This window comes from Gigantopelta aegis, chromosome 1 (genome assembly GCF_016097555.1).
Source record: "Gigantopelta aegis isolate Gae_Host chromosome 1, Gae_host_genome, whole genome shotgun sequence".
Classification (NCBI taxonomy): domain Eukaryota; kingdom Metazoa; phylum Mollusca; class Gastropoda; order Neomphalida; family Peltospiridae; genus Gigantopelta; species Gigantopelta aegis.
The window spans coordinates 27,917,530-27,940,017 of NC_054699.1; the positions used below are offsets into that span (position 1 = coordinate 27,917,530).

The 22,488-nt window shown below is 38.3% G+C and overlaps 1 protein-coding gene across 1 annotated transcript in view; it reads left to right on the forward strand.

The window, feature by feature from the left end:
* LOC121374075 (phospholipid scramblase 3-like) overlaps window positions 1–22,488 on the forward strand; it is a 44,004-nt gene that overhangs the window by 19,169 nt on the left and 2,347 nt on the right. The window contains exons 3-11 of the mRNA XM_041501021.1: window positions 5,283–5,414; window positions 7,922–7,999; window positions 10,742–10,816; window positions 11,519–11,707; window positions 12,543–12,593; window positions 13,062–13,112; window positions 13,643–13,797; window positions 18,307–18,468; window positions 18,916–19,001. Of these exons, the coding sequence (XP_041356955.1) occupies window positions 5,283–5,414; window positions 7,922–7,999; window positions 10,742–10,816; window positions 11,519–11,707; window positions 12,543–12,593; window positions 13,062–13,112; window positions 13,643–13,797; window positions 18,307–18,468; window positions 18,916–18,975 (953 nt within the window). The 3' untranslated portion in view covers window positions 18,976–19,001. The remainder of the gene's footprint in view (window positions 1–5,282; window positions 5,415–7,921; window positions 8,000–10,741; window positions 10,817–11,518; window positions 11,708–12,542; window positions 12,594–13,061; window positions 13,113–13,642; window positions 13,798–18,306; window positions 18,469–18,915; window positions 19,002–22,488) is intronic.

Below are 22,488 nucleotides of genomic sequence, written 5' to 3' on the forward strand. Positions count from 1 at the left end.
TATATTGGGAATTTTTAGTATAGAAATTGGGAATTTTCAGTGCTATTTTTGTTTTGGGAAGGGGGCTATGTTCGGACCCACAGAATGCCTGAATAAATACTTGCAAACAGCAAGAAAAGAAAAACAAGACATGTTACATTTCATTTCATTTCAACTTATTTTTGTGCTTATATCCAGTTACGGTTCAAGCACACTGTCCTGGACACACAGTCAGCTATCTGGACTGTCTGTCTAGGACAGTGGGTTAGTTGTTAGTGGTTAGTGAGAGGGAAGATGGTGTAGTGGCATTAAACCTACCCATTGAGTCCTTAAGAACTCGCTCTAAGATGGAGCCGGTATCAGGCTGCGAACCTTATATCTACCAGCTTGTAGTCCGATGGCTTAACCACTGTGCCCCCAAGGCCGGTGACATGTTACAATGGTTAATTATGACTTATATGACTATTTTTAACTCGTGATTATGATGGTATAGGTAGGTTATATATACATGGTGTGGATGTCGGTGTGTGTGTGTGTGTCTCAGTCTGTGTCATCAGTGTCACTGTAAGTTGTACCACACTTACATGTAGGTTGTTGTCCACTGAAAAAACTGTGTACTAAATGATTTTATTACATACCTGTTCAATCTTACTATAGTGATAAAGACATTTTGAAACCGTGTGATAATTTATTTTGTATCGCACATATGTGCGATCTGGACTGGAACTGGGGAATTCCCTTTTTATTTTTCCTGCTGTTAGTGCCTTTTATTTAATGACGTCATATGTGATTTACAATTACGTCACATTGTATTTGAAACATTACACAAGGCTGCCACAGAGTAAGATTCTTAACGTTAAGTGAATCCATGACAGGCGGATTGATCATAGATTTAACAAAGTGTTGTTACAACGTTAAATTAAAAAACGTTTTTGTAAAACATAAAAGAAGGTATGTAATAAATACAGAACTTCACATACATTGTTTTCGCTTCCTATTTATTGCACTCGTTTATTTTGCAAAAGAATATATCACTCGATGGCTATGCAATCTCATGGTATATATTATTGCGCAAAATAAACTCGTGCAATAAATAGGAAGCAAAAACAACGTATGTGAAGTTCTGTATTTGTGTATATATTAATGCCCTAAACATCCTTATTGTGTAAAGCAACATTCATCATTTAGGCACATCTTACAAGTCAGTTACCATGGTTATTGCACACTTTCCATGTTTTGATTGACAGCAGATAGACCCCTTGTGATTATCAGGGAGGGGAGGGAATTTATCTTGGTTGGATGAGTGCTTTCACCTGTGACCTGAGGTGTTTGCACCTCAGTTGATTCATTCAACTGATTGGGTTTTTTCTCGTTCCAACCAGTGCACAAAAACTGGTCAACAGCTGTGGTACATATATATGTAAGTGCTTTACTGTTTGTGGGAAAGAGCATATAAAAGATCCCTTAAATTGCTGGTAATGGGGAAATGTAGCAATTTTCCTCTAATGACTACGAGTCAGAATTACCAAATGTTTGACATCCAATAGCCAATGATTAATTAACGTGCTTTAGTAGTGCTGTTAAACAAAGCAAACTTTAACTTTTTTCCATCACTATCGTCTGTCCGACAAGATATCATAATTGTGCAATAACCTTGCCACTCGGTAGTAATTAAGTTCTGTGGTAACTAACTTTAACATGCAACTGTCAATAACACGGAAAGTTTGCATAGCAATACTGGTACGACGTTACATCTCCTTATATATGCCACTCATGAGTAAGTTATGTGGTAACTTTAACATGTATGCAACTGTTGATAAAACAGAAAGGAATGTTTGCACATGTCCTTATATACATGTATGTCCATATATGGTATTAGGGGTGGGACTTAATTACCTCAGTGGTACAGCGCTCACCTGATGCGCAATCAATCTTGGATCGATTCCCGTCGGTGGTCCCATTGAGCTATTTCTCGTTCCAACCAGTGCACCACGACTGGTACATCAAAGGCTGTGGTATGTACTACCCTGTCTGTGGGATGGTGCATATAAAAGATCCCTTGCTGCTAATTCAAAGGAGTAGCCTATGAAGTGGTGACAGCGGGTTTCATATACCCCTAAATAAAATGTGTTGAGTGCGTCATTAAATAAAACATTTCTTTCCTTCCTTCCTTCTCTCAATATCTGTGTGGTCCTTAACCATATGTCCGACGCCATATAACCGTAAATAAAATGTGTTGAGTGCGTCGTTAAATAAAACATTTCCTTTTTATATTCGGTATTAATCACTGGAGTAGTCAGAGGTTAAGTCCAGGATGGGCGTGCCTGAACCTTTATTGGATATGGTCACGAGTTCCTATTCCTATTATATTGAGTAATATATAAATAATTAAGACCCAATGGATACTTTCAGCATTTTTTGTTAAATAAAGGGCGAGGTGTAGCCCAGTGGTACAGCACTTGCTTGATGCACTGTCGGTTTAGGATCGATCCCCATCAGTGGGCCCATTGTGCTATTTCTCGCTCCAGCCAGTGCACCACGACTGGTACAACAAATGCCATGGTATGTGCTATCCGGTCTATGGGATGGTGCATATAAAAGATCCCTTGCTGCTAATCAGAAAGAGTAGCCCATGCAGTGGCGACAGCGGGATTCCTCTGTCTCATTAGCTGTGTGGTCCCTAACCATGCATATATGTCTGATGCCATATAACTGTAAATAAAATGTGTTGAGTGCATCTTTCCTTCCTTTTTGATAAATATGGTAAAAACAAAAAATAGTGTCATCTGTTGTAAGCTGTGAATGTTGTGGCAAGTTCTTTAAGCAAGTTCCATTACAAACATAATTATAATGTGCATTTCTGTAGTTTCCATAAATGCATGAGAAACTCACTGTATTCGTGATGTTTGTGTGTATATCACATGTCACATTTTAGTGAAACAATGTTTAGAACTTGTCTGTAATCAAAACTTGAAAATAATATGACACTATATAGCAAAGAATTGCCTTACATATACTAGCTGGCCCATCATTAAAGGGACATTCCTGAGTTTGCTGCATTGTAAGATGTTTCAGACTATAATACAATATTTCTACGATTAAACTTGCATATTAAATATATTTTCTACCATACTTGTGTCTGGGGTCAATAAACTTCTTAAAAATATATATATATATAGTTTCTTGTTTAGAATATCAGTGTCTGTATATTCAATGTGTTTTTGGTTGTTTTAATATTTGTAAAAAGCCCAAACTGGATTTTGTCTTCAAATAATTTTGTACGTACGAAAAAATATATTTTAGGAAATAAAATGAAATTTAATCTAGTACAAATATTAGAAAGATCAGAAACATGTTTAATATACAGCCACTAATATTTTATGCAGAAAAATATATTTGGTATGTAATTACAATTGTTAAAAAATCATTGTTAGTCGATAACATCTTGAAAATTGCAGCAAACTCAGGAATGTTCCTTTAATATTGTTGAGTATATATACATTGTATTTAAAGTTTAAAAAGCAGTTATGTGTCGGGCACAAAAAACATCCTGTACAATGTGAAGTTCATCAAACACTTTTTACATGTCACATACAAAACATCTTGTACAATGTGAAGTTCAGCAAACACTTTTTACATGTCAGGTACAAAACATCTCAGGTACAAAACATCTTGTACAATGTGAAGTTCAGCAAACACTTTTTACATATCAGGTACAAAACATCTTGTACAATGTGAAGTTGAGCAAACACTTATTACATGTCGGATACAAAACATCTTGTACAATGTGAAGTTGAGCAAACACTTATTACATGTCGGATACAAAACATCTTGTACAATGTGAAGTTTAGCAAACACTTATTACATGTCCGGTACAAAACATCTTGTACAATGTGAAGTTCAGCAAACACTTTTTACATGTCAGGTACAAAACATCTCAGGTACAAAACATCTTGTACAATGTGAAGTTCAGCAAACACTTTTTTACATATCAGGTACAAAACATCTTGTACAATGTGAAGTTGAGCAAACACTTATTACATGTCGGATACAAAACATCTTGTACAATGTGAAGTTGAGCAAACACTTATTACATGTCGGATACAAAACATCTTGTACAATGTGAAGTTTAGCAAACACTTATTACATGTCGGATACAAAACATCTTGTACAATGTGAAGTTTAGCAAACACTTATTACATGTCCGGTACAAAACATCTTGTACAATGTGAAGTTCAGCAAACACTTATTACATGTCCGGTACAAAACATCGTGTACAATGTGAAGTTCAGCAAACACTTATTACATGTCCGGTACAAAACATCTTGTACAATGTGAAGTTCAGCAAACACTTATTACATGTCCGGTACAAAACATCTTGTACAATGTGAAGTTCAGCAAACACTTTTTACATGTCAGATACAAAACATCTTGTACAATGTGAAGTTCAGTTCTGCTTCAGTCTGTTTTTCACTGTATTTCAGCTTCTACTGCAGTCTGTATTTTTCACTGTATTTCAGTACCGCCTAAATCTGTGTATTGCATTGTATTCCAGTTTGACTCCAGTGTACATGTATTTTACTTTGTATTTCAGTTTTGCTTCAGTCTGTATATTGCACTGTGTATTTCAGGTCTGCCTCTGTCTGTATTTAAATATATACATGTGTATTTCAGTTTTGCCTCATTCTGTGTATTTCAGTTCTACTTCAGTCTATGTTTTTCACTGTACATGTGTATTTCAGTGCCACCTGCATCTATGTATTTCACTGTGTGTTTGAGTTATGCTTCAGTCTGTATATTTCACTGTATTTCAGTTTGACCTCAGTGTATTTCAGTTCGATCTTAAGCAGAACTAATATAAACAGTGAAAAGCATTTTCACTGTGTATATATATCAGTTCTGCTTCAGTCTCTGTATTTCACTGTGTATTTTAGTTCGACCTCAGTGTATTTCACTGTGTATTTCACTGTGTATTTTAGTTCGACCTCAGTCTATTTCACTGTGTATTTTACTTCGACCTCAGTGTATTTCACTGTGTATTTTAGTTCGACCTCAGTGTATTTCACTGTGTATTTCAGTTTTATTTCAGTCTGTGTATTTCAGTGTATTTTAGTTCTGCCCCAATCTGTGTATTAATTCACTGTAATTTTCAGTTCCACCTCAGTCTGTGTATTTCGCTGTAATTTTCAGTTCCACCTCAGTCTGTGTATTTGACTGTGTATTTTGAGTTCTGCTTCAACATGTGTATTTGACTGTGTATTTTGAGTTCTGCTTCAACATGTGTATTTGACTGTGTATTTCAGTTCCGCCTCAGGCAGGACCCGGAGGTTGGGCTCAGGGTGGACCGTCTGTTCCGGTTGGATGCCCTGCAGGACTTGAGTACCTGGCCATGATTGACCAGCTGCTCGTCAAACAGAAAGTGGAGATTCTAGAAGGTAAGTTTTACATCTTTGTTATCACATACAAAAAGTGGAGATTCTAGATTGTAAATTTTACATCTCTGTTATCACATACATTGTACAGACAGTGCAGATTGTAGATTTTAAGTTTTTCATCTGGTATCACGCACAGAAAGTACAGATTCTAGAATGTATGTTTTACAGCTGTTATCACATACAGAAAGTAGAGATTATAAAAATTTAGTGTTACATCTCTGTTATCACCTACAGAAAGTGAAAATTCTAGAATGTAAGTTTTACACCTCTTTATCACATACAGAAAGTAGAGATTCTAGAATGTAAGTTTTTCTTCTCTTGTTTGTTATGAGAAGCAGTTATTAACTCGGTGAGGGTCATTCAGAATTTGCAACACATCCACATACATTTGTACATGCAAAAAGTAGGAAATAATATTTTACTACCCTCTGCTGCCTCCTGAAAGCTAGTACACCATAATTCTAATTTTGTCAGGGATTAAATTTTGTTTTTGTTATCCACCTTGTCCTCAGTGTTTGTACGCTTGTGAAAATATTGATATGATGAATGGCCCGTCGGTGCTTTGATTAATGTGTACATGTATTTTAAAATCTGAAGTTAATAATGTGTTGTGTCTTCTCTAATATTAATGTGTATTTTAAAATCTGAAGTTAATAATGTGTTGTGTCTTCTCTAATATTAATGTGTATTTTAAAATCTGAAGTTAATAATGTGTTGTGTCTTCTCTAATATTAATGTGTATTTTAAAATCTGAAGTTAATAATGTGTTGTGTCTTCTCTAATATTAATGTGTATTTTGTGTCTTCTCTAATATTAATGTGTATTTTAAAATCTGAAGTTAATAATGTGTTGTGTCTTCTCTAATATTAATGTGTACATTGAGGGGCGGGATGTAGCCCAGTGGTAAATCGTTCACTTGATGCGCGGTCAGTCTAGGATGGATCCCCGTCGGTGGACCCATTGGGCTATTTCTCGTTCTGGCCAGTGCTCCACAACTGGTGTAACAAAGGCTGTGGTATGTACTATCCTGTCTTTGGGATGGTGCATATAAAAGATCCCTTACTGCTAATCGAAAAGAGTAGCCCATGAAGTGGCGACAGCGGGTTTCCTCTCTCTATGTCTGTGTGGTCCTTAACCATATGTCTGATGCCATATAACCGTACATAAAATGTGTTGAGTGCGTCGTTAAATAAAACATTTCCTTCCTTCCTTAATGTTGACTCTTCTCTAATACTGTATATTTTAAAATCTAAAGTTAACTATCAGTTGTGACTTCTCCAATGTTAATGTGTATTTTAAAATCAAAAGTTAATAATAATTAGTTGTCTTCTCTACCGGGTAATATTAATGTTTATTACCCATATGGGCTCAAATATACGGGGTAATATTTTTTCGATCTCTGCACAGTGTGCAGATTGCTTCTACAGCCACTGATTGGCTGGCTTAAAAATCACAATGTTTGGTTGGTTGCTTGTCATGCATGGCCGGAACTTCACTTTCATTCATATAATGTTTCCATTCATGAGTCAGATTACACATACGTTATACGATATACAAAGATTTACAAAAACAAATGGACTCACTTGTTTCGTAAACATGAAATGGTATATTTTCATAAGCAGCGGATTTAGTAATATATAAAAATAACTATTTTCAAATGCAAATACAGTCGTATTATTTTGTATTGTAAACATTTGGCTGTAAAAAGAACGCCGTTATGCTATGACGTCACTTACATTACGTCATGTAATGTGCGTAAGATTATATGACGTAAGGGCTGATGGCTTTGTTGTAGACTGCAGAGGAATTTTTACATTAAAAATCAGTTAAAATTGACAAAGGGTAATAAAGAGAATAACCAACTCGCTACGAGGAGTTACTAATTATCTGTCCCAAAGGCTCGGGTTTACAACATTCATTCACTCGGGACAGATAATTCATAATTCCTCGTAGCTCGTTAGTTATTCTCTAAATATTTTAAAATCTGCAGTAAATAATGAGTTGTGTCTTCTTTAATATATAGAGGATATTTCAAGTTTTTTTGTCAAATATGATTAATATCTCATCAATATGATTGCTAACTTCACAAGATGAAATATAAACCATATTTGACAAAAAACATGAAATTTTCTATTTATTATATAACTTTTGGCAATTTACCTTTATTTTTAAAATGCCAGCAGCAAAATAGTTCCGGCTTTCTTACAGTGAAGGTAACACTTTCTACAGTGATGATAATACATTTTAGAGTGAAATAGTGAAATTTTCACTCAAAATATCTGTTATCGTCACTGAGTGACTGATAACACTTTTATTTCACTGATATTTTAAGATATTTCACTAAATGTGATATAATAATAATGTGTATTTTAACATCTGAAGTTAATAATGAAATCTGTCGATATATTAATAGGGATTACCTACTGTATCTTTATAATCACAGATATCTGGCTATGAAAACAAGAATTAAGGCATCTATTAATATTTTGTTTTTAATTATCCTGCAGCATTCACTGGCTGCGAGACGAACAACAAGTATGAGATCAGGAACAGTCTGGGTCAGCGGGTGTACCAGGCCAAAGAAGGTGAGCATAAGTACACAATGTTCTTTAGGTATCACACCACCATTTGGCGTGTCTTGTTCTTTAGGCAGCACACCACCATTTGGCGTGTCTTGTTCTTTAGGCATCACACCACCATTTGGCGTGTCTTGTTCTTTAGGCATCACACCACCATTTGGCGTGTCTTGTTCTTTAGGTATCACACCACCATTTGGCGTGTCTTGTTCTTTAGGCAGCACACCACCATTTGGCGTGTCTTGTTCTTTAGGCATCACACCACCAATGGCGTGTCGTCACTCGTTCTTTAGGCAGCACACCACCATTTGATGTGTCGTCACTCGTTCTTTAGGCATCACACCACCAATGGCGTGTCGTCACTCGTTCTTTAGGCAGCACACCACCATTTGGTGTGTCGTCACTCGTTCTTTAGGCATCACACCACCAATGGCGTGTCGTCACTCGTTCTTTAGGCAGCACACCACCATTTGATGTGTCGTCACTCGTTCTTTAGGCATCACACCACCAATGGCGTGTCGTCACTCGTTCTTTAGGCAGCACACCACCATTTGGTGTGTCGTCACTCGTTCATTAGGCAGCACACCACCATTTGGTGTGTCGTCACTCGTTCTTTAGGCAGCACACCACCATTTGGTGTGTCGTCACTCGTTCTTTAGGCAGCACACCACCATTTGGTGTGTCGTCACTCGTTCTTTAGGCATCACACCACCAATGGCGTGTCGTCACTTGTTCTTTAGGCAGCACACCACCAATGACATGTCGTCACTTGTTCTTTAGGCATCACACCACCAAAGGCGTGTCATCACTTGTTCTTTAGGCAGCACACCACCAATGGCGTGTCGTCACTTGTTCTTTAGGCAGCACACCACCATTTGATGTGTCGTCACTCGTTCTTTAGGCATCAGACCACCAATGGCGTGTCGTCACTTGTTCTTTAGGCAGCACACCACCATTTGATGTGTCGTCACTCGTTCTTTAGGCATCACACCACCAATGGCGTGTCGTCACTTGTTCTTTAGGCATCACACCACCAATGGCGTGTCGTCACTTGTTCTATAGGCATCACACCACCAATGGCGTGTCGTCACTCGTTCTTTAGGCAGCACACCACCATTTGGCGTGTCGTCACTTGTTCTTTAGGCATCACACCACCAATGGCATGTCATCACTCGTTCTTTAGGCAGCACACCACCATTTGGTGTGTCGTCACTCGTTCTTTAGGCATCACACCACCAATGGCGTGTCGTCACTCGTTCTTTAGGCAGCACACCACCATTTGATGTGTCGTCACTCGTTCTTTAGGCATCACACCACCAATGGCGTGTCGTCACTCGTTCTTTAGGCAGCACACCACCATTTGGTGTGTCGTCACTCGTTCATTAGGCAGCACACCACCATTTGGTGTGTCGTCACTCGTTCTTTAGGCAGCACACCACCATTTGGTGTGTCGTCACTCGTTCTTTAGGCATCACACCACCAATGGCGTGTCGTCACTTGTTCTTTAGGCAGCACACCACCAATGACATGTCGTCACTTGTTCTTTAGGCATCACACCACCAATGGCGTGTCATCACTTGTTCTTTAGGCAGCACACCACCAATGGCGTGTCGTCACTTGTTCTTTAGGCAGCACACCACCATTTGATGTGTCGTCACTCGTTCTTTAGGCATCAGACCACCAATGGCGTGTCGTCACTTGTTCTTTAGGCAGCACACCACCATTTGATGTGTCGTCACTCGTTCTTTAGGCATCAGACCACCAATGGCGTGTCGTCACTTGTTCTTTAGGCAGCACACCACCATTTGATGTGTCGTCACTTGTTCTTTAGGCATCACACCACCAATGGTGTGTCGTCACTCGTTCTTTAGGCATCACACCACCAATGGCGTGTTGTCACTTGTTCTTTAGGCATCACACCACCAATGGCGTGTCGTCACTCGTTCTTTAGGCAGCACACCACCATTTGATGTGTCGTCACTTGTTCTTTAGGCATCACACCACCATTTGGCATGACTTTGTTGTACAATCATTGTGGATATTTGTTCTATGTGTTGACTTTGTTGTAGTCATTGCGGACATTTGTTCCTAGTTTTGACTTTGTTGTAATCCTTGCAGACACTTGTTCTATGTGTTGACTTTGTTGTAATCATCGTTCCACCAGTGCACCACAACTGCTGTATCAAAGACCTTGGTATGTGCTATCCTGTCTGGTATGGTGCATATAAAGGATCCTTTGCTACTAATGGAAAAATGTAGCAGGTTTCCTTTCTAAGACTATACATGTATGTCAAACTTAACAAATGTTTGACATCCAGTAGCCAATGATTAATAAATCATTGTGCTCTAGTGGTGTCATGTAACAAAAACAAACTTCCAACTTTTGTTGTAATCATTGCAGACACTTATTCCCAGTGTTGACTTTGTAGTAATCATGTTGAATTTTTATGTTGTTGTTGTTCATCACTTACTTTTTGCATTTACCATGATAGTTTGATAGCTGATGTATTTTTCGTGCTGGAGTGACATTAAACATTCATTCATTCAGTCCTTGTTGTAATCATTGCAGACACTTGTTACCTGTGTTCACTTTGTTGTAATCATGTTGAATTTTTATATTGATGTTCTTCATCACTTATTTTTTGCATTTACCATGATAGTTTGATAGCTGATGTACATGTGTATTTTTAGTTAAACGTTCGTTCGTTCGTTCGTTTGTTCGTTCATTCATTGTTGTAATCGTTGTTCCAGACACGTGCTGCTGTACTCGGCTCTGCTGCGGAGCGGTTCGACCGTCTCTGTATTCCTGTGTACTCTGTATTCCCAGTAACGAGTAGAAAGTGTTATTCCTACTTCTACTGTGTACTCTGTATTCCCAGTAACGAGTAGAAAGTGTTATTCCTACTTTCCTACTCTGTATTCCTGTGTACTCTGTATTCCCAGTAACGAGTAGAAAGTGTTATTCCTACTTTTACTGTGTACTCTGTATTCCCAGTAACGAGTAGAAAGTGTTATTCCTACTTTTACTGTGTACTCTGTATTCCCAGTAACGAGTAGAAAGTGTTATTCCTACTTCTACTGTGTACTCTGTATTCCCAGTAACGAGTAGAAAGTGTTATTCCTACTTCTACTGTGTACTCTGTATTCCCAGTAACGAGTAGAAAGTGTTATTCCTACTTCTACTGTGTACTCTGTATTCCCAGTAACGAGTAGAAAGTGTTGTGTACTCTGTATTCCCAGTAACGAGTAGAAAGTGTTATTACTGTGTACTCTGTATTCCTGTGTACTCTGTATTCCCAGTAACGAGTAGAAAGTGTTATTCCTACTTTTACTGTGTACTCTGTATTCCTGTGTACTCTGTATTCCCAGTAACGAGTAGAAAGTGTTATTCCTCCTACTTTTACTGTGTACTCTGTATTCCCAGTAACGAGTAGAAAGTGTTATTCCTACTTCTACTGTGTACTCTGTATTCCCAGTAACGAGTAGAAAGTGTTATTCCTACTTTTACTGTGTACTCTGTATTCCCAGTAACGAGTAGAAAGTGTTATTCCTACTTCTACTGTGTACTCTGTATTCCTGTGTACTCTGTATTCCCAGTAACGAGTAGAAAGTGTTATTCCTACTTCTATTGTGTACTCTGTATTCCTGTGTACTCTGTATTCCCAGTAACGAGTAGAAAGTGTTATTCCTACTTCTACTGTGTACTCTGTATTCCCAGTAACGAGTAGAAAGTGTTATTCCTACTTCTACTGTGTACTCTGTACTGTGTACTCTGTATTCCTCCTGTAACTTGTAGTTGTATATGTGTTGTTCCTTGTTCTACTGTGTCTGTATTGTAACGATAGAACCTCTATTGTACTCTACTGTGTACTCTGTATTCCTGTGTAACGAGTAGAAAGTGTTATGTGTTACCTTCTTACTGTGTACTCTGTATTCCTGTGTACTCTGTATTAACTGTGTACTCTGTAGTAACGAGTAGAAAGTGTTATTCCTACTTCTACTGTGTACTCTGTATTCCCAGTAACGAGTAGAAAGTGTTATTCTACTGTGTACTCTGTATTCCTGTGTACTCTGTATTCCCAGTAACGAGTAGAAAGTGTTATTCCTACTTTTACTGTGTACTCTGTATTCCTGTGTACTCTGTATTCCCAGTAACGAGTAGAAAGTGTTATTCCTACTTTTACTGTGTACTCTGTATTCCTGTGTACTCTGTATTCCCAGTAACGAGTAGAAAGTGTTATTCCTACTTTTACTGTGTACTCTGTATTCCCAGTAACGAGTAGAAAGTGTTATTCCTACTTTTACTGTGTACTCTGTATTCCTGTGTACTCTGTATTCCCAGTAACGAGTAGAAAGTGTTATTCCTACTTTTACTGTGTACTCTGTATTCCCAGTAACGAGTAGAAAGTGTTATTCCTACTTTTACTGTGTACTCTGTATTCCCAGTAACGAGTAGAAAGTGTTATTCCTACTTTTACTGTGTACTCTCTGTATTCCCAGTAACGAGTAGAAAGTGTTATTCCTACTTTTACTGTGTACTCTGTATTCCCAGTAACGAGTAGAAAGTGTTATTCCTACTTCTACTGTGTACTCTGTATTCCCAGTAACGAGTAGAAAGTGTTATTCCTACTTTTACTGTGTACTCTGTATTCCCAGTAACGAGTAGAAAGTGTTATTCCTACTTCTACTGTGTACTCTGTATTCCCAGTAACGAGTAGAAAGTGTTATTCCTACTTTTACTGTGTACTCTGTATTCCCAGTAACGAGTAGAAAGTGTTATTCCTACTTTTACTGTGTACTCTGTATTCCTGTGTACTCTGTATTCCCAGTAACGAGTAGAAAGTGTTATTCCTTACTTTACTGTGTACTCTGTATTCCCAGTAACGAGTAGAAAGTGTTATTCCTACTTTTACTGTGTACTCTGTATTCCTGTGTACTCTGTATTCCCAGTAACGAGTAGAAAGTGTTATTCCTACTTCTACTGTGTACTCTGTATTCCCAGTAACGAGTAGAAAGTGTTATTCCTACTTTTACTGTGTACTCTGTATTCCTGTGTACTCTGTATTCCCAGTAACGAGTAGAAAGTGTTATTCCTACTTCTACTGTGTACTCTGTATTCCCAGTAACGAGTAGAAAGTGTTATTCCTACTTCTACTGTGTACTCTGTATTCCTGTGTACTCTGTATTCCCAGTAACGAGTAGAAAGTGTTGTTCCTACTTTATTGTGTATTCTCATACGAGTTGAAAGTGTTATTCCTACTTCTACTGTGTACTCAGTATTCCTGTGTACTCTGTATTCCTGTGTACTCTGTATTCCCAGTAACGAGTAGAAAGTGTTATTCCTACTTCTACTGTGTACTCTGTATTCCCAGTAACGAGTAGAAAGTGTTATTCCTACTTTACTGTGTACTCTGTATTCCCAGTAACGAGTAGAAAGTGTTATTCCTACTTCTACTGTGTACTCTGTATTCCCAGTAACGAGTAGAAAGTGTTATTCCTACTTTTACTGTGTACTCTGTATTCCCAGTAACGAGTAGAAAGTGTTATTCCTACTTCTACTGTGTACTCTGTATTCCCAGTAACGAGTAGAAAGTGTTATTCCTACTGTGTACTCTGTATTCCTGTGTACTCTGTATTCCCAGTAACGAGTAGAAAGTGTTATTCCTACTTTTACTGTGTACTCTGTATTCCTGTCCTGGAGTCTGTGCAAGCCGAAGTTCATGATTCAGGACGCTGATGAAAACACACTGCTCCGGATAAAGGGGCCGATCTGTCAGTGGAACATCTGTGGCGACGTTGAGTTCGAGGTAAGCAAGTTCTCGTCGCAGTTTCATTTCTTTTTCTTTTTCAAAGACTAACGTAATATATATAGAGAAAAGGAAAGGAAATGGTTATTTAACGACGCACTCAACACATTTTATTTACGGTTACGGGTATATGGTGTCGGACATATGGTTACGGACCACAGAGATATTGAGGGAGGAAACCTGCTGTTGCCACTTCATAGGCTATTCTTTTCGATTAGCAGCAAGGGATCTTTTAAATGCACCATCCCATACAGGATAGCACATACCACGGTCTTTGATGTACTAGTCGTGGTGCACTGGCTGCAGATATATATAGAGAATAACTGGTTACTGCCCTAAGATATTGGCTTTATCCTGTGAAGTTTAGAATGGTAAATGCTGTGACGCTTTGACAAGCAGCATTAGTCATTCAACCTAAGCAAGATATAAATTTAAGCCAATATATACTCTTCAAAAAAAGAAACGCAAAAGGGTACAAATGGGTTATAACTCCGATTTTATGTTTCCTACCGGTTCATGCTTTGTGAATATAAGGTCATTGCATGTCCCAAACACATTCCCACGGTTACATTCGATAAAACGCAGCTACTGTACAATAAAGTTCCAAAATGTGAATATTCGCAAAAACGCAGCCACGTGCAAACCATGTCACCACTGCACGTGCGTTGTCTGCACGTGCAACATGAACACCGACAGTATAAAAGTGCAGGGTGTTCACTTGCCTGGCCTCTGTATGTGGCCGACAGTTGACAATCCAGGACATGCCACGTCTCAGTGAACCGCAGAGAAACAATGCCATCGGCCGACTAGACGCAGGCGAATCCAGAACGGCCGTTGCCAGGGCATTCCATGTGTCCCCAAGCACCATCTCCAGACTGTGGGACCGTTACCAGCAACATGGATCAACACGTGACCTCCCTAGATCCAGTCGACCACGGGTCACTACCCCCGGGCAGGACCGCTACATCCGGGTACGCCACCTTCGGGAACGATTGACTACTGCCACCTCCACAGCCGCAGCAATACCAGGTTTGCGCAGGATATCCGACCAGACCGTACGGAACCGCCTACGTGAGGTAGGAATTCGTGCCAGACGTCCAGTTCGAGGTGTCATCTTAACACCACAACACCGTCGACTCCGACTGCAGTGGTGCCAGATTCATCGACAATGGCCTCAACTGCGATGGAGACAGGTGTGGTTCAGTGACGAGTCCAGATTTCTGCTCCGACGTCATGATGGAAGATGTCGCGTGTATAGGCGTCGTGGTGAACGTTATGCGGCAAACTGCGTGCAGGAAGTGGACAGATTCGGCGGGGGTAGTGTCATGGTGTGGGCAGCCATCTCACACACTGGCAGAACTGACCTGGTCCACGTGCAGGGCAACCTGAATGCACAGGGCTACATTGACCAGATCCTCCGGCCACACATCGTTCCAGTTATGGCCAACGCCAACGCAGTGTTCCAACATGACAACGCCAGGCCTCACACAGCACGTCTCACGACGGCTTTCCTACAGAACAACAACATTAATGTCCTTCCTTGGCCATCGATATCACCGGATTTGAACCCAATTGAGCATCTATGGGACGAGTTGGACCGACGCCTCCGACAGCGACAACCACAGCCCCAGACCCTGCCCGAGCTGGCAGCAGCCTTGCAGGCCGAGTGGGCCACCATCCCCCGGGACGTCATCCGTACTCTGGTTGCTTCAATGGGCAGGCGGTGCCAGGCAGTTGTCAACACACGCGGAGGCCACACCCGGTATTGACTCCAGATGACCTTGACCTTGGTGGTGTGTCCTATCACTTACTCACAATGGACTAGAGTGAATTGTGAACAATCCTGCAACATTTGGTAATTATCGGACTCACCATTCAATAATTAAATCAATTCTCCAAATGTTACGACAATGTGGTTTTGCGTTTCTTCTTTTGAAGAGTATATTTAGGCAGTAACCAGTTATTTTATTTATCCGGCAATCCTACAGGAATAGTCGGAAGATCATTATTTATTCCGTTTTTGTGTATGCAAATGGAGTATCATTATAGATGGGACGATTATTCGATTTTACTGAAAACCACGATTTTAGGTCCACGGTTCGGTGCACCGTTTCCCAATTTGCGAACCAGTTCATTTCAGTTTTTTTTTTTAAATGATGCATATATAAACGTTTCAGCATCTTGCTGGTAATCCCCATGACTTGTAAAGTATTTTGGCCAATCACAGCATTCGATTCCCTTAAACCGAACATGTTTGCATGGGCGATAGGCACAGTTCGGATCCTGCACAGAAACCGGACATTTCTTGCCAGGGCCGTGAAAATTGTAATATCCCAACATAAGGACTGACCTCAGTGATTCATCCGCCAAGAGAATAAACATTTTAAGTATGTTTCGTCCCAGTTATCAAAATTGAAACAAGTAAAGACGTGTTTAACTTCAAGAATTATAAAATGGCACCCAATTTCCGTCATATTAGTTTTAAATGATTCAACATCTCTAATTTGTGTAAGTTTTTATTGGGACGAAATCATCCGCAGTTCCAGAACTACATGTGTACAATGTACTCAAACTACTTTACCCTTTTTTCTTCTTCTTTTTTTAAAGTAAATCTTTGCAGATTTATTTTTTCACTTTCAGTACGAGGAAAAAAATAAAATAATAATAAAGTCTTACTTGAATGGTAGTTTACATATAAAACATCAGTCTTGTATGGTAGTCTACATATAAAATTAAAATAATAACTAGTTAAATAATTCACTATTATATATATATTATGTGCATGTACGTGTGCTTTATTATCTTTTGTTTTCAGTGTCTGTGATACCTTTTTATATAACTTGTGTTGAATTAAATAATGAACAGTAGGCCTACGTATTATGCATTTGTGGATATCAAGTAATCCATACTTAAAAATAGTGACTCACGGCCATTACTAAAATTCAGACTTACATAATGTACATAGTGGTAGTCTGCATATAAAAGTCAGGCTTGCATGGTAGTCTACATATTACAAGTCGGAGTAGCATGATAGTCTACATATTACAAGTCGGAGTTGTATGGTAGTCTACATATTACAAGTCGGAGTAGCATGGTAGTCTACATATTACAAGTCGGAGTTGCATGGTATAGTCTACATATTACAAGTCGGAGTTGTATGGTAGTCTACATATTACAAGTCAGAGTTGTATGGTATAGTCTACATATTACAAGTCGGAGTTGTATGGTAGTCTACATATTACAAGTCGGAGTCGTATGGTAGTCTACATATTACAAGTCGGAGTTGTATGGTAGTCTACATATTACAAGTCAGAGTTGTATGGTATAGTCTACATATTACAAGTCGGCATTGTATGGTATAGTCTACATATTACAAGTCGGAGTTGTATGGTACGTAGTCTACATATTACAAGTCAGAGTTGTATGGTATAGTCTACATATTACAAGTCGGAGTTGCATGGTAGTCTACATATTACAAGTCGGAGTTGTATGGTAGTCTACATATTACAAGTCGGAGTTGCATGATAGTCTACATATTACAAGTCGGAGTTGCATGGTAGTCTACATATTACAAGTCGGAGTTGTATGGTATAGTCTACATATTACAAGTCGGAGTTGCATGATAGTCTACATAATACAAGTCGGAGTTGCATGATAGTTACATGATAGTCTACATATTACAAGTCGGAGTCGCATGATAGTCTACTAGTACATATTACAAGTCGGAGTCTCATATTACAAGTCGGAGTTGTATGGTATGTAGTCTACATATTACAAGTCAGAGTTGTATGGTATAGTCTACATATTACAAGTCGGAGTTGTATGGTAGTCTACATATTACAAGTCGGAGTTGTATGGTATAGTCTACATATTACAAGTCGGAGTTGCATGATAGTCTACATATTACAAGTCGGAGTTGCATGATAGTCTACATATTACAAGTCGGAGTTGCATGATAGTCTACATATTACAAGTCGGAGTCGCATGATAGTCTACTAGTACATATTACAAGTCGGAGTCTCATATTACAAGTCGAAGTTGTATGGTACGTAGTCTACATATTACAAGTCAGAGTTGTATGGTATAGTCTACATATTACAAGTCGGAGTTGCATGGTAGTCTACATATTACAAGTCGGAGTTGTATGGTAGTCTACATATTACAAGTCGGAGTTGTATGGTATAGTCTACATATTACAAGTTGGAGTTGCATGATAGTCTACATATTACAAGTCGGAGTTGCATGATAGTCTACATATTACAAGTCGGAGTTCCATGATAGTCTACATATTACAAGTCGGAGTTACATGATAGTCTGCATACTATTACTAAAAGTCAGACTTATATGGTGGTAATCTACATACTAAAAGTCAACTGTGCATGATAGTCTACTCCATAAGAAACAGATCTAGGAGCACTGTATTCTACGTATTAATAAGTAAACATTTTTATTATCACCTGTTGTAGGTTACAATTGCAGGTTGTTTATTATCATGTCATCGTGTTGCAGGTTACCAGTGCTGATGAGAGTACGCAGGTTGGGCGAGTCACCAAACAGTGGAGTGGACTTGCTAAGGAATTGTTTACAGATGCTGACAACTTCGGTATCACCTTCCCCCTTGATCTAGATGTAAAGATCAAGGCCGTTTTGGTGGGAGCGGTGTTCCTGATTGTAAGTCATAGAATTCAGGTCATTATTAAGTTGTCGTCACTGATGTGAAAGGTTCAGTTTTATCACTTGCAAAATATTTTTATCAACATGTATATAAAATATACATCTCTGGAAGGAAAGTTTGTTTTGTTTACTGACACCACTAGAGCACATTGATATATTAATCATCGGCTATTGCATGGATGTCAAACATTTGGTAATTCTGACTCATAGTCAGTAGAGGAAACCCGCTACATTTTCTATCTTTTATATGCACTTTCCCACAGACAGGAAAGCACATACCACAGCCTTTGACCAGTTGTGGTGCACTGGTTAGAACGAGTCTCTTGAAGGAAAAAGAAATCTTTGTTTTTTTAATCTACTCCTTTCACTCTTCTAAAAACATGTATTAAAAATGTTTAGAGTTCAAGGAATATTTTGTAAAATGAGTTGATGTTTCTTCAACAGGACTTCATGTTCTTTGAGCATGACAAGGGTGATGTCAAGGATGAGGCAAAACACCTGTGAGTTACCTAAACCACGGGAGCAGGCTGGTGAGTTCAATATTGTATATGTACAGCTAAACCCTCAAACACCTGTGAGTGATCTAAACAACGGGAGCAGACTGGTGAGTTTAATATTGCATATCTACAGCTAAACACTTGAACACCTGTGAGTGATCTAAACAACGGAAGCAGACTGCTGAGTTTAATATTGCATATCTACAGCTAAACACTTGAACACCTGTGAGTGACCTAAACAATGGGAGCAGACTGGTGAGTTTAATATTGCATATCTACAGCTAAACACTTGAACACCTGTGAGTGATCTAAACAACGGAAGCAGACTGGTGAGTTTAATATTGCATATCTACAGCTAAACACTTGAACACCTGTGAGTGACCTAAACAACGGAAGCAGACTGGTGAGTTTAATATCGTATATCTACAGCTAAACACTCAAACACCTGTGAGTGATCTAAACAACGGAAGCAGACTGGTGAGTTTAATATCATATATCTACAGCTAAACACTTGAACACCTGTGAGTGATCTAAACAACGGAAGCAGACTGGTGAGTTTAATATCGTATATCAACAGCTAAACACTTGAACACCTGTGAGTGATCTAAACAACGGAAGCAGACTGGTGAGTTTAATATTGTATATCTACAGCTAAACACTCAAACACCTGTGAGTGATCTAAACAACGGGAGCAGACTGGTGAGTTTAATATCATATATCTACAGCTAAACACTTGAACACTTGTGAGTGATGTAAACAATGGGAGCAGGCTGGTGAGTTTAATATCATGTATCTACAGCTAAACACTCAAACATCTGTGAGTGATCTAAAAATGGGAGCAGACTGGTGAGTTTAGTATTGTCTCTACTGTTTTATTGTATACCAGATTCTGACAGAATGTAACTAAAAAACTAAATGTTATCCTTTAATAAAATATAAAAGTACAAAATGAAATTATTATGTAAGATGATAAAGATGAAAGTAAATGATCTGTGTTTGCGGTGCTTCTAGATTATGGTAGCCCCACAACCATGGCTAGTGATATTCAGTATTGGGCTAGTAAATAACTACTATAACTAGCCCAACAGCTAGTGGGAAAAAAAACCTTGTCAAAATGCTTCATTTGCATATTTTGTAAATTTGAATATCCTACCCGCTCTCTCCACCCCAATCTAAGGATTTTTAAGCTCCATCTCCCTCTTTAGGTGACATATCTGATTATTACTATTAGTAAAATTGTATTTATTTAAAGCTGGGCTACTGAATTTGTAATCATGGCTAGTACAGTTTTAAGATCACTGATCCCATGGCTAGTACATTTTTAAGATCACTGATCCCATGGCTAGTGGATTTTATAAAAAATTCTTGAAGCCCTGGTTTGTTTTGAACAGTGTTATTTGTATTTTTTGTAATTATGAGAATTGTTTTTTATGTTTCTGGATGTACATGTACATGTGAAGTCTTACCAAAGGCATACTGTCACGGATTTAAGGACCTTATTTCTCTAAAAATGGATAATAAATAAAAATTACATTAATTGTTGGAAACCAAATCTAGCTATCGCATCACCTTAACTGAAACATGATGGAGTGAAATTCATGTCCTCCCTCTCAGCAATTTTAGTTTTTGAATTATGGAGCATTGCCATAATTCAATTATTTTTACAAAATGTCATTAATAAATGGAGTATATGGTGGTTATGAAGATGGTTGAAAAAAGTACATTTAGGGACAAATCAAATTATATTTGTTCAGGTAATACTTTGTTAGACCATTAAATAAAATAGGTCATTGGTCTGTGACAATATGCCTTTAAAGGTCACATTTTGTGACCATTATCCATCAATACATTTCAGTAAAAAACCAGGTCTTTGATTGTTCTGTTCGTGCAAGTCTTATTTTGTGTAACCCAGTTTTCAGCTGTGTGTTGAATTTTGTCATCTAGTGTGTGGTCAAGACAGTTTATGCAAAAAAGGAAATGGGTAGCCTTAATTTTAAAAAATAATTTTTGCATGACCCATTAAAAGAAACTATATACAATCAAATCCGCTTATTTGGATGTGCCTCGTGCAACAAAATTATATTCGAATAAGCGGCATATTCAATAAAGCGAAGGTACAATTTCGACATACGATACACCCAATTAAGACCTCTTGTTGATTTATGCAAACCCTAATTACGATTCTCCCAATTTGGGCCTCATGGCATGTGGAATTTTTGTCAGAAACCGGTAAGTATTTTGTGTTAATAAAATACCGATTCCAAGTTCCATATTGTGACTCTGTTATCATTATCAAGTTTGTCTATAAACTTGATAAATACAAGAGGCAACAGTTAATGCTGTTTGTACACCTAGAAGTAGAAGTGACTAAACATCTAATGACCCAGATAAAACCACTGGAAGCTCAATTAGACTGGCCACAGTCAAATAATTAAAAGGCCGTTATTAACTTCTTGATAATTAAACGGCCATTATAAACTTCTTTGTACATTTGTAAATCAAATGTAACAAGACCCCACCCCCACCACCCAATATAATCTTGAATAAGTAGTCATTTCCATGTTCTGTATTTTACCAGGACGTCTATCTGACTTATTATCTGTGTGCATTTGTAACTGATTTGACAGGTAAACTAGACTGGCCAGAGTCAAATAAGTGAAAGGCCGTTATTCAATGTAACAGAAGGAAAAACACAAACACAAACGCTAATATCGGGCCCGATATTGCAATGTCTTTTTGTCTGGCGACGGAAAACCATTCTGATAAGGCCTTCTCCACATTGGCTGCTTTTCCCGTTCTCTGTCTTTTTCGTTCTGGGTTAGCATTGGCGAGATACTGGGCACATATCTCGTCGTATTTCTGAGCCAAAGATAAATCGTTTCGTTTTCGTTTATTTGCCATGTTGACATTGTGAAAAAAAAAGTTCTTGTCAATATTTATAGCCAAAAGATGATTAATCCAACTTGCTAAGAAAATCTCCTACAACTTACCTTTTGTCGGCATTTAACAATTTAAACAGTAATCACCATAATCAGTCACCCCAAATGGGGCCTCACATTGTGAGCTGCAGAGGAAAAATCACATGATCAAAAGATCCCGCTAAAAATAACACTAGTAGCAAACGGCTTTTGTTTGTTACTGTCACCGGCAATTCATAGAGAAAAATATCTGACAAGTGTTTATTTATGGATTAAACATACACTGCTTCAAAAGTGGCCGACATGAGATTATGGGATGCCTGCTTACGAAACGCACATGGCCGCCAACAAAGTGGGAATGACCGACTTTGATCCTTGATTGTCCTGCATTGTCTCGGCATTGGGTCACGTTTGAGATGAATCTCAGAGTTCATGGATTAATGACGATGTAATTAGGAAATGTATTGATTAATAACGAGTCATCCGAAATAATTTAAGAAACAAGAAAACAAACAAGTTTGTTGTAAGTCTTTTCTCTTTTTTTAACAATGAAATTAAATAAAATTAAAAGTATTCATTTCTGCACGTACGATAGTATGGTA